The following is a 12,689-nucleotide window of genomic DNA, read 5'->3' as shown; positions in this document are numbered from 1 at the left end:
TCGTTTCTGCATTTGCAGCGCGTTTATGTGTTTGGTTGTGTTGTGTGTATTTGCAGAGCGTTTGCTAAATGCTGCACATGTGTTGTCACATTAATGACGATGTTTTCTTAATTTGCTCGTGATCTGTCTATTTGCAACTGTTTTCTTAAGTTGTAGGGCGTTTGCCTCTGTCGACCACCGTAACGTTGACACAGATTACCACACCATGAAAAAGTAATGGCAATTAAAACATGCAAATACCTCAAAGCTCCATGAGGGGTGTCAGGGATTTAGCACAAACCTTTGCATCATAATCTGTCTGCACATGACACCTCTACTGTATGTGCAGTAAAACCTGTGACAGATGCTTTCTGAACTATTTGGGGCGCTGCCTCCAGAGGGTTGTACAGTGGAGGCAGTAACAATTAGAGCACATCCCCAAAACGAGCACACGGTTCTCCCGTATCGTCTCACATCACAAGACCTTGAGAGGAGACAGAGTGCACAATGATGCTCCTGGCCATTTAGGAAGCATGGGACAACAGAGGGGGAGGGGGAGGAGGAGTGGGAGGAGGGAAGGAGGATCCTCTGCTTGCGAGCATCTCACTGAGCCGTCTCCAGATGAGTAGTTCAACAAGCTCGATATGACAACAGCTCGGTGTGTGCGCTCGCTGCTGAACAAAGCCTTCAGTGATTAGTCTGAAAACAAAGTTCTGTTAAACCTCAAAAGTTCCAGTAGCAGTATTGTAGAGCAGAACATCAATGCAATATGTAAACTACTAAGGATATAAGATTCAATATCTTCTGGGATTTCATTACCTTTATATCAAGATACAGTGTATGTTGGTTGAGTTGTCTTTTCCCAAGTCTTCTACAGTTCTTCTACAATCTGAGTGTTCAAGCCCAATAACAATGAACAGTGAATTCTTCTACTTCTTTAATTTGTACATATTATTATTGAGGTTTTTGTGAGTGCCATTATTTGGGTTAGCTGCCCAGTGCTGTCTCCCATCCAGATACTGTGTCACTGTACCGATTTTGGGATATAAAATTAAAAATACTATACTTGACATACTAGGCCATACTTTTCTGAACACATTGAATTTAATTTTCTTTTCTTTCGCTGTGTTAGAGGCCTCTCTCTGGTCCCTTTCCTGTCATTCTCCAGCCGCTCTTAAAATAAAAGCCCAAAAAATAATCTTTAAAAAAAAGGATCACGTCAAAATGTCACGTAGATTCAAATGGAAGCAGGAACAACAACAAGCAGGAATTGGCACATATGTCTCCCGGTGAGGTACGCTGTGTTATATTATTGTTGTATTTTGTGATAAAGCCTTATGATCTGTGACATGCCAGAACATACTTTAACAGTACCCCAAGTAGAGAAGTGCCATAAAGTCAGCAAACAGACGCAACAATGTCAGTTACACAGCAATATGTCTCTATATTAGAATTTAATGTAAATGAAAGCTACACTTTTTGTATTATTTTTTACTTCAATCATAGCAGTGTGTAGCTGAAAAGGGCACTTGGCTTTTTTTTTTTAAAGATAAATGATACATTTAGATGCAGCTCATAAATAGGAAAGTAGCTGTAGTAGTTCATACGAAGGGTTAACCACAACTTCACTGTATGTTTAATGATTGATGCTGCAATTGTCATACATTCTTTTTACATGAGTTAAATATTTTTGAGCAAGCCATGTACAGTATACAACTCTTCTAGAACACGGACTAGACTGCAGCAGCGTCTGGTCACTGTTGTGCTGCGGTCCTTTTCCAACTTACCGGCTTCCTCTTCCTGCATATCAGTGCCACCCTTACTAAACATTCCTCTGTTTCACATGCTTTCACTGTGTTATCTCTCATCCACTCTTTGACTCCAGTGAAAGCCCAATGACTTATTCATGCTGATGGATTTTCCCTGTATACACCCTCATCCGTCTTTTTCCGACAGTCAGCTCTAACTGGATGTGGCCCAGAGGGTCCCCCAGCACCCTGCTACATGCCTGAGTCATGGCTCTGCCAGAGCTACCTGTCCTGCAGCCTTGACACCATGTCTTTATCAACACACCTGTCCAGGAGTTTTCCTCTGTTGGCTTTGTTTACACACTTCCTCAAGACAAGATGACTTGTCGGAGGTTTTGCTAAATGGACTCACATTCTGCGACATCCTATCAATGCAGAGGCTGTGAAGGTTTCTTGATGTTTTAAAGAACAAAACGTACCAGTATTCTGACTCGTAAAGATTAAGTTAGAGCTCCAGGGAAGTCTGTTTACAGGTGTTGGAGAATGCTATTGCAAATGCTTAAAAAAAGGTTGTATTACGCCTTTTGTGGCTTCAGAGGGAGCTGCTTCACATCTGATAAACTGCCTCAAGTCATGTCACTTGAGTCAGCATCAGTTGGGGCTGAAGACTACAAGTTTGAAAATGACAAAAATCTGGGGAAGAAGAAAACTTGACAATTGCTTAAAGAACACACATTCACAGTAATTTGAGGGCCAAGCTCATGAAAAACTTTGTATTTTTAACAGTAAACATGAGATCAAGGGCCCAAAAAAATTCAGACAGTTAAAGAAAACCAAAAGGTTAAAGATCAAAAATCAACTAGACAGGATGGAGGAAAAAAAAAAAACATTTTGTGCAACCAGAGCAGCAGAAGACACTCAACAAAATACTCAACACCAATGACTGTGTCAAACTCTAAGAAAGATATGAGAACATGGATGAATGGTTGAAATCAATACATGCAAAACAAAGACTGTTTTCTCTTTCTCTATTTATTACTTGTGTTTCTGTTATTGATGTTCTGGCCAACTTGATTCTACTGCTGTCTTGACCAGATCTCCCTAATAACGGGTAAATAAAAAGCAAATAAAATGTCATGAACTGTAATTGGTGGATCAATACACTTGGCTCCAAAGAAACCACTCTAATTTGGGAAAGCTTCAGAAATTTGCTGCTTCGCGGATCAGTTGACTCTGCAGTCTTCAGAATCAGTCTGTACTTGAAATCTAGCAGAGGCAATAAAAAAAAGCGTGTTTCCCTCTCTGTTCCTGCATCGTCTCCTCCATTTTCTTCCTCTCACTAATGCCCTCCTGGCATCAGGGAGATAGATAGTATAGTGCAAGCTAACAAAAATCCACAGTGATGGCAAACCTCTCTTTTAAAACCTCAACAACACAGGCAGAAGGAGAAGCCCGGGAGAAGTTAAACCGCCAGAGGAATTGATTCTTTTTCAACACCGCCAACGCACTCATTCAGGGGGAAAAGGAGGTTAGGATCAAAACACACTTTTGCTTTGTTCTTTGGAACAGTTTGCGAAGGGTACAGGCCATATGGAGAAAAGGTGACGAGCTAAAATGATGAATATGTTGTCAGAAAGAAAATGGAGCACATGAGAGTGCATAACACTACCTTTGGAGGGAAAACCATCACAACCTTTTTAGGAGTTTGCCTATGAATTATTCAAAGTCAAGTCAGTGAACAATTGGGGCAGAGCGACGGCTTCCTGGAAATAAATAAATGACTACCTTATAGATTCAATAAAAAGGCCAATGCTTTGGAAGCGCAGGCTTTCTTTGCTGTTAGCTTTCTCCAGTTCACACAACAGGATGACAACCTCACACCTGCTCACATCACAGCCCAACCTCCCCTGCGATCCCATGCTGGCCTAAACACAAACACAAACACACAAGTTGGGGAAGGGAGGGGCATGATTGGAAAAGTTCTTTCTCTCTCTGTCTCATCGGTGAGGAAGGAAAGGATGGACAAACTCCCTCTCGGACACACACAAACGCACAAAACAAACACAAACGTCTCTCCCATCGGGACGCTGTACCTTGCAACTGTCTGAAGCGTCCGTCCAGGATGGAGTTGAAACAGATGTTGGAGGTGCTGTAACTCAGCCAGCGCGCCCGCTTCATACTTTTAGCTGAAGAAGAAGAGGAGGAGGAGAGGAGGGCGGGGGGAGGGTGAGGGTGAGAGGGCCTCTGACGTCTGGGGGTGCATGAAGAGGACGAGGACGAGGATGAGGAGAAGGGGCAGAGTCCCGCAGGTGCCACAGCGAGTGGCACGTGCACGACTGTGCCGTTGCTCTCCGAGTGGTGTTCAGGCTCCAGCTGCTTCCTGCTGCTGCTGCTTCCCCTGGTTGCCTTCTTACTTTCAGCTCTCTGGGCCCGGTGGACCGGTGGGGTGCTCCTGCTCCGGCTGATGCTCATTCCCACCCGAACAGGGGCGTCTTTCTCCGGCGGGGCATAGGGGCGGACGGCAGCCTCCTTGGCCCCTCCGCTGCTGGTCCGGATGGCTGTGGTGTCCCTGTTGCTGGCCTTCAGGCTGATCTTGACCTCTCTGAGCCGGGGTTGGCTAATAGGGGCAGCGCGCAGCAGGCACGGGCTGCTCATCTTGACCCCCAAACACCGACAACAACAACAACAACAACAGCCTGGAGCCAGCAGAGGAGCTTGGCACTCCACGTCTCTCCTCTTCTCTGTCTCTTGGCTCTCTGTCCTCCTTTCCAGATCCCTCTCGTGTTCACTCCAGCTCCCTCCCTCCCTTCCTCCCTCCCTCCTTCTTCTTTCTTTCTTACTCTCTCCTCACTGCTGCCGTGATGATGCTATGCCTCCACGCTCAGGCGGCACAAGGGCTCAGGCAGCCTTCAGTTCTGTTTAAAGTGGTTTCTCCAGCCCCATCCATGCATACAATATGTTTTTTAATACGTCCACATGCACACAAGACTCCTTCCCTCTACCCAGCACTCCCACACAGTTGTGACATCACTGAATGTGAAGTGTATTTTCCTTTGCCAGTAATCCAACATAAAACGGTCCATCTTTTAGGTGTATGTAAAGAGTAGTGTAAGTGGCTGGATATTCATTACGTTATGTATGTGCTCTGAAGGCGTGCTGGGTGCATATTTCTCACTTCACAAGCTGTAAATTCACAGCAACGACATTCAGAGCCTCTCTCATCTCCTGCCTCTCTTTTGACTTTCCTCCCTCTCTTCCAACTCCCTCTCTCTGTGTGTGTCTCTCTCTCTCTGACAGGAAACACTGATTGCATTACAGAAACATCAGTGCAGCAGCACTCTAACACAATATCCGTCATCACTTAAAGAGACAGAAAGAGACAGCAAGAAAAGTGGTGAAAGCTCTAACAGATAAATGGTCTGGACAGGACTTCACATATTTGGGCTACCCAGATGTTGCTCTTAATATTAGACCATAATACGTAGTACTGTGGCTTTCCAGACCAAAATAGGTGTGTAGCTACCGTAGCATCGAACACTGAAGGCTAGCATCAAATGTTCAAATCAGACAATTCTTAAACTTGTAATCCTTCAGATTTTCATTATATCAAATCTCATTTTATACTATTTATGACCAGCATTTTTTCAACAATAGACATTTAATGCATGTATGTATTTAGGCATTGGCCATTTACAGCAATTGGTTGTACAGTTTTGGTGGGAAAAGCCCCCCCCCCATACAATAAAGCTGCAGCTGCCACATACACCCGTTGGACGAGCATTGGATGGTGCTAGTCAGTTGGTAGCCAAGCAACGGATGAATGAGCTAAGGATTGTGAGGTGTGAATGAAGCAGCTGACCTAACACAATGCTACAGATAAACAGTTTTAGTTTCTATAGTGGAAATACCAAGTCACAAGGGATTCACAGGAAACAGTGTATACACATGAACATGATGTTCAAGCGAGTGTATGTCTGAAATTCACGTATGTGGAAGACGACATTTGATCTTACGGTTAGTACTACAGTTTGTTTGGGTAGCTACTGGGGAAGTAGTCTCGCATTGCCTGACCTTACTCCACAGCACTGGGGAGTAGGTATTTTTCATTTTTTCACATACTGTATATACATATGTTTTTTTAAATACTCAGGAAATTCTTTAAAAAGCCGGGCACTATAGTTTATAGCAAATGTTACTCAAGTATTAGCAAATAGTGTTTTTGGTGGGGACTATTTTTAGCCATAGATTTGTTGTTCTACTGAGTATTTATTGCAGCAGGTTCATCTGGTATTGACTCTTTGACTTTTTGTGTGTGTGTGTGTGTGTGTGTGTGTGTGTGTGTGTGTGTGTGTGTGTGTGTGTGTGTGTGTGTGTGTGTGTGTGTGTGTGTGTGTGTGTGTGTGTGTGTGTGTGTGTGTGTGTGCTTTCATGGTAATGAAGGAACCTGTCACCCAGTGCAGCAGTGTGACTCATTTATGTTTTTTAGGACAAGAATTGATCTCTATGGCACAGAGGAATAATGATGTGTTTCATATCATATTTCATATAAATAAATATTCAGACTTGTCAATTCATTGTTGGTTTTGCTCTTTTCAGGTGATTTGTTAACAATAAAAAACATATGGAAACATATGAACCAGAAGTTCACATCAAAAGTTTGCAAAATGTTAACTTTTTTATATCTGCAATGTTCTTGTAGCTACTTGTGTTTAAACATTTAGCTTATTTTGGGTTTGTAGAAAAACACTTTTACAAATTAAGATATCAAAAAAAGCATTTTGCATTTGCACTGAAACTCATATGCATCATATATCCATACTAGTATCAAAAGGCGTCAAACAACACCCAGTTTCACACATAAGTGCCTTCTCTCCACATAGCTAAATTATGTTATTTTACAACCTCTTGTGTCTACGGCATTACAAAAAAAATGACCATGGTGTGACGCTGAACAGCCCATCTATGTTATGCTTCCTTTCAACACAGAAACTATTTAAAAACTCCAAGCAGTCACCCCACAGGTGGGTCACAGCTTACTAGCTTAGCCAAAAATGCCATAGAGCTGTGCTATGGGACGGAGACAGGAAGGTCAGCTGTTAAGTTCGGTCAGACGCTGGACATTCTGGGAATGTGCATGCGATCCCAGTTACAGTACTTGCAGAGGGTGCGGAGCAGTGTCAGGGCTCAGCTGTTGGGGGGGAGGGTGTGACGCCATAAGTAACATGTACACACACAAAACACACGCAACACCTGCAGAGCTCTAGCTGAGAGCCTTGGAGTAAAATCAAAGGTCACCTGGAGTGGGAATTATGTAATTTTTCAACTAAATCTAAGTGAAGGTGAGTGACACATTCAAACCTGCCAAAGTTAAAAAGACACCCATTAAAGCTCATCCTTTCTGCCCTTCCCACGCTCTTAAAAAGCCACTGTCATCTCAAAAATGTGTCACACAAATGCCTCGGAAAGGACACAGCCTATTTACTATGCGTGCACTCACCTGCGAGGGCCTTGATGCGCGAGCGCTCAAACAGCCTGGCAGAGCTGTTGTCATTGTCGAGTTCTTCGTCAGTGGCGTCGAAGCGGGTATTGATGCGGCTGTACTGCTGCGTGATCTCCGCATTGTCAAAGTCTGTGGTGGAGGTCATGGCGGAAGCCAGCGTGGCAAGCGGGTGAGGGGACGGCAGGCGGCGTCCTCAGGGGGTCCGGTTGTGGAGGGGGTGAAATGACAGGATGGACCTTGAATACCGGAGGTAGTCTGAAATGGAGCGGGAAGATAGACAGTAGTGGTGTTAAAATAAATAAGTATGATGATAGACTGGGGTTCGGCACTTACTAATCTGAAACTGACACTAATCTAACCATATTTACATATTCATAGACTGGATTTTGAATGAAGTCATTTAATTTTTTTTTGTGGAAAGACTATATCAGATACAATTTCTAGGGCTGCAACAATTAGTGCCACATTTCAGTTGATTCATTTGATGGTTCCAGAAAAGCAATTATGAGAATTTGCTGTTGTTCCTACAATACAGTAAATTTTAGTTTTGGTCTGTTGAAAAAAAACAAGACATTGGCATTGCAAAGAAAGATTTTCACTGTCTCCCGATGTTTTGAAGGTCCCATGACATGGTGCTCTTTGGGTGTTTTTATATAGGCCTTAGTGGTCCCCTAATACCATATCTGAAGTCTCTGTCCCAAAATTCAGCCTTGGTGCAGAATTACAGTCACTAGAGCCAGTCCCACAATGAGCTTTCCTTAGGACATGTCATTTCTGTGTCTGTAACTATTGAGGAAGGGGGGCCAGGTGGAGGGGGGGATGTGGCCTTGACCAACTGCCACTTTGCTTGTTTCAAAGACATGATGTCTCTCTCTTTCTCATGGGCGGGCAAAGCAGAGGTAACTTATAGGTAACCCTTGCCCCTTGTGACCTCATAAGGGCACAGTTTACACGTATCGCCATTTCTAGCCCCTGGGGGACCATAGGCAGGCTGGGGGAACACATAATAATGTTAAAAAACCTCATAACGTGACATGTTCATGCCATGGGACCTTTAAACACCCACTGATTACTCAAGAAATTAATCGGATAAAACACTGTCTCGCTGAAGTTTAGTTTGTAATTTTTTTTTTTTTTTTATCAACCCCATTGGGGAGGGACCGTATCTAAACCTGGCATGAGAATGTCATTTTTGAAATTTGAAGAAATCTGTTATCTCAGATGTGGTACAGTACAGGTATGTTTTTATATAGAAACATAACCTACCATAGCTTTCAAATTGGCCCCACAAGCACCTGTGCCCCTCACAATCTCCATTTTGTGCATTTCACTTTGCAACTATCACCCTGCAGTGTGTCTGTGTATTCTTTGTGTGGAATGGCGGGTTGAAGGGTAGCAGCTCAGATAGCTCTCTATCTGGGTGCAGCATTGCTCTCTTATCATGTCACACAGGGGGAGGGCAACCCCTCTGTACTGGAGAACATGACGAAACCACCTTCTTTTGAATGATGCAGCTCGCATAGTTTGAACTGCGAGTGTGTGCGTATGTGTGTGCGCACTTGCGTTTTTTGAAAATAAGCGCATGAAGTGAAATAAGGCGGGGAATACAACTTGTGTTCATACTGTAGTACACAAAGATGGAGAAACAGGCACATGACAGTGGCCTCATGTGGCACTGATTAAGTACAACAAGCTGAATACCACATATTTTGGTACAATTTTCATAACTTAATAATTAGAGAGATAACAGTATATTTAGGATTTTACAGTGGTGGTAAGTAATTAGTAGTAGAATGTTTGCCTCTGAATTATAGTGGAGTACAAAGTAGCATAAAATGAAAATACAAGTAAAGTGCAAGTGCCTCAAAATTGTACCTAAGTTCAGTTTTTAAGTAATGTACTTTGTTACTTTCCTTGCCTGCTGACATGATTTGACTACAGAGGTGCATTCAGAGAAGAGGCCCTCAGTGGTGCACAATAATGGCACCCCACAGGTCTCCCTCCTCCTCCACCTCCTCCTCCTGCTCTGTATCATTCCTCTGCAGGGGGCTCTTATCAGCCCAGTACGCTCCACCCACTACTGGGGATCCCCTTATCACCTTACACACAACCTGGACAGGAACACTGCACAACACACTCACATTGCACAAACCCTCTTTACACGCCATACAAACCTGTATACACAAACCTGTATCCACAAGCCGTCAACAGTTTTACAACAAGCTGACTGACTGCTTGCTTCCATACACAAACCGCAGCAAATTAGGTGTGTGAGCTGGGACGTGTACTCAGTTAGACTGTACTCAGCTCCATTTAAAGCTGTTTTAAAGACAAGCTGCGCTCCTACTTATAGACAGCCCTGTGAAAGTTCACTGCCTGCCACAGCAATGTGTGTGTGTTTGTCAATAGTGTCCTTGAGCAAGAGACACGGCTCTTATATAGCTCACTCACAGTAGGTCACCCTGTCAGCTGTGAAGTAGAATAAAAGTCTACAAACCAACAATCAGATGAAATCACGATAATCAGAGTGCTGAGCTGGAGTGACAGTATGCAAATGCCTACCATGCACATGCAGATCTCTAACAAAAGCAGTACTGAAAACTAGTCCTCATTACAGCTGCAACCAACACATTTGCTATCCACTAACCTTTCAATTTCAAATGTTACACCTGTAACAATTAGCAGATGAATTGACCAGAAAAATATACTGCAACAATTGTGGTAAGTGATTATCCATTCAAACAAATTCTTCAAGCAAAAATGCCAAAAATCCTGGTTCCAGCTTCTGAAATGTGAAGACGTGCTGCTTTTGTTGTCTTATTTTATATTAAATTAAATGTCTTTGAGTTTAAACTCCCAGCAGGACAAAACAAGAAAGCTTAATACTTTATCTTGGGCCTTGAAAAAGTCTGTAAGTCTTTTTCATTATTTACAATTTCCTTTTGTGACATTTTATAGACATTTTATAATAATCACCTACAGTTGCAGCCCTAATTGATTTACTAATTACTTATTGTTAAGTTTATAAAATGTTAAATAATGATAAATAGTCCTTTGTTATTTTCAATTAACAGTCAAAAAGCCCAAAAATATGCAATGATATGATATGATATGATACATAATAATTTTTAAAGGTTATGTTTTGGGCAATTCTACCTTTAATTGATAGGACAGCTTAGATATGAAAGGGGAGAGAGAGGGGGAGACATGCAGGAAAAACCCTACAAACCCTGGGTCCACCAGGTAAGCTACCCGGGCGCCCATTATGATCCAATTTAACCTTTTGACAGTTAATATTCTGACAAGGGACCACCTGAAAACCAGAGTATATGGAATAGTTTCAGCACTACCTGTCTGAATTCCACAAATCTAACATCATTAAATCATAAATGAAGTAATCTTATTATAAGTCACGTTATCGTTGTTACCACTTTGAGGTATTGGACATAAATTTGACGTGAGGTTGATACAAATAAGAAACTTTTATGTTTTTATTGGCCTGTGAGACAACTTGTATAACACTTTGGCACCCCCTTGTATGGCTTTTTCCCACCATAAAGACCTCAGGACATGGTCCAGTATTTCATCATTTTTCTGGCTGCACATTGTGCGATAATGACTAAGAGGCACTGGATAATTTCTCAGAAGTAAAATAAATGTCAAGAGGGATGACTAAAATGTCAGCTGGAATTTCTCCAGATATTTAAGTGCTGCTTGACCCCAGAAAAAGAAAACATATTGGAATTCTTTTTTTATCAACTCGTACTGCATTCTGCAGATGCAGCTCTGCACGGGGTTTTGTAAAAAGGTTAACAGGTGTGAGAATGAGATTTTTACTCTTAAGATTCACTGAGTTTGAATAAAAACAAAACAATTCCTTGTTTCTAAAAGTGTAAAAACAACTTTTCTTAATGATAACCTTTTTCGCCGTTTGTGATTTTGAATTGACTGCACCCATGGCCCGAAACTACGTTGTACAAATGTGTACAATGTAAACATCAAATCGGCACCTTAGATGAATACAAGTGTAAAGACAACGTTCCCAGCTCTAGGTGAACTGTGTGTTTTTAGCTGGCTAGCAGTGAGCGCATTAATGTGAGTGGCATGCAGTCAGACGGAGAGGATGAAATAAGAGATGGGTGTGGTCGAGATGTGTGATCTACAGCGTGTGCGAAACTGTAGCAGCAACTGGACGGAGGAGAGGGAGGCCTAGGAGCAGCAGCAGAGAGGAAAATCTGAGACATAAACACAAAGTAGACAGAGATCAATATGGAAGGAGAGGTGGGGAGGGGGCCGGTTAGTGGACTGAGTGAGTTTGCAGCTCTAAAATTCTCTGCAAACTCCCAATAACATAAAACTATTACTCGTGTGCTTTACCAAGATATGAGGTAAGAAATCATGTGAGACTGAGCACACAAACTCTCTGTTTGGCATACTCCAAACTGTACATTGATTATGTACAAAAGCAAAAAATCTTCCTTTGTTGTGGTCAATAATGTTTTGACTGCAACAATACTGAGCCTGGCTTTAAGGAATCGATAGTAAACTATTCCTGGAGTGTGTTTACACAAACGTCCCAGCTCGTCCAGACATGGGGACACACTCACACGCTTGTCCTTTTAAGGGAAATGAGTGGGAACGTCTCTTTCGCTCAGTTAACATTTTATATTTCTGTGTTCTTTCATGAGCCACCACTTTGTTTCCAATCAAGGAGGGGATAAGGATTGTAGGGGGCTGAAGGAAAGAATGTATAGAGTATATTCACTAAAATCCTGGAATTTAGTACAAATTTGAAGTACCTACGACCTTGACTATATTTCCATTTTTGCTGTGTTACACTTCTATTACATTTGAGAGGGAAATATTGTATTTTTTACTCCACTACATTCATTTAACAGCTACTGGCTACGTCAAAGATTTTCAGAGAGGGCTTCAAAATTTTACAAAATAAACTATCCCAAAAGTATTTACCAACACTTCAAATATTAAAGGCTAAATTAGCTCCACCAAGACCAACTACAACAGGAACATGCTACCAAAACATGAATGCATCATTAATAGTTATATTTAAACAAGACAATATGTACAATAGTGTACCTTTTTTCAGCGCTTTCATGTTTATAATAAAGTAGTCTACATTCTGCTAATTGTGTACTTCTGAGAATGGAATATTTTCATAGAGGAAGTACTACAACTTGTACTCAAGTAAAGTATCTAAATAGTTTCTCCACCATTCCTGGACATGAGACAACTTTTGGAGGGCGCACTTCTCCACTCGCAAACATGCGCACTGACGTCATTGTGCGCATTTCCAACGACTCGCCGAGGCCTGCTTAAAGCCTCCTAACAGATAACAAACTGATAACTCAAGATGTAGCTTAACTAAAACTAAAAAAAAAAAGCGAGTGATTTTAATAACAGAATACATCCATCTAAAAAGAAAGAGAAGTGTGAAAGCTTTT

The 12,689-nt window shown here is 42.0% G+C and overlaps 1 protein-coding gene across 4 annotated transcripts in view; it reads right to left on the bottom strand.

Moving 5' to 3' along the window:
* Positions 1–12,689, bottom strand: part of sptb (spectrin, beta, erythrocytic) — a 53,627-nt gene that overhangs the window by 40,426 nt on the left and 512 nt on the right. Inside the window, exon 2 of one of the 4 annotated variants that reach the window (XM_032500688.1) lies at positions 7,225–7,482. In XM_032500688.1, the coding sequence (XP_032356579.1) occupies positions 7,225–7,372 (148 nt within the window). In that variant the 5' untranslated portion in view covers positions 7,373–7,482. Of the gene's footprint in view, positions 1–3,820; positions 4,475–7,224; positions 7,483–12,689 lie in introns of those variants that run through there. The other 3 variants (XM_032500687.1, XM_032500689.1, XM_032500686.1) reach the window with 3 other exon arrangements.

Source organism: Etheostoma spectabile, chromosome 20, assembly GCF_008692095.1.
Source record: "Etheostoma spectabile isolate EspeVRDwgs_2016 chromosome 20, UIUC_Espe_1.0, whole genome shotgun sequence".
Classification (NCBI taxonomy): domain Eukaryota; kingdom Metazoa; phylum Chordata; class Actinopteri; order Perciformes; family Percidae; genus Etheostoma; species Etheostoma spectabile.
This window is presented reverse-complemented; position numbering and strand designations above follow the sequence as displayed.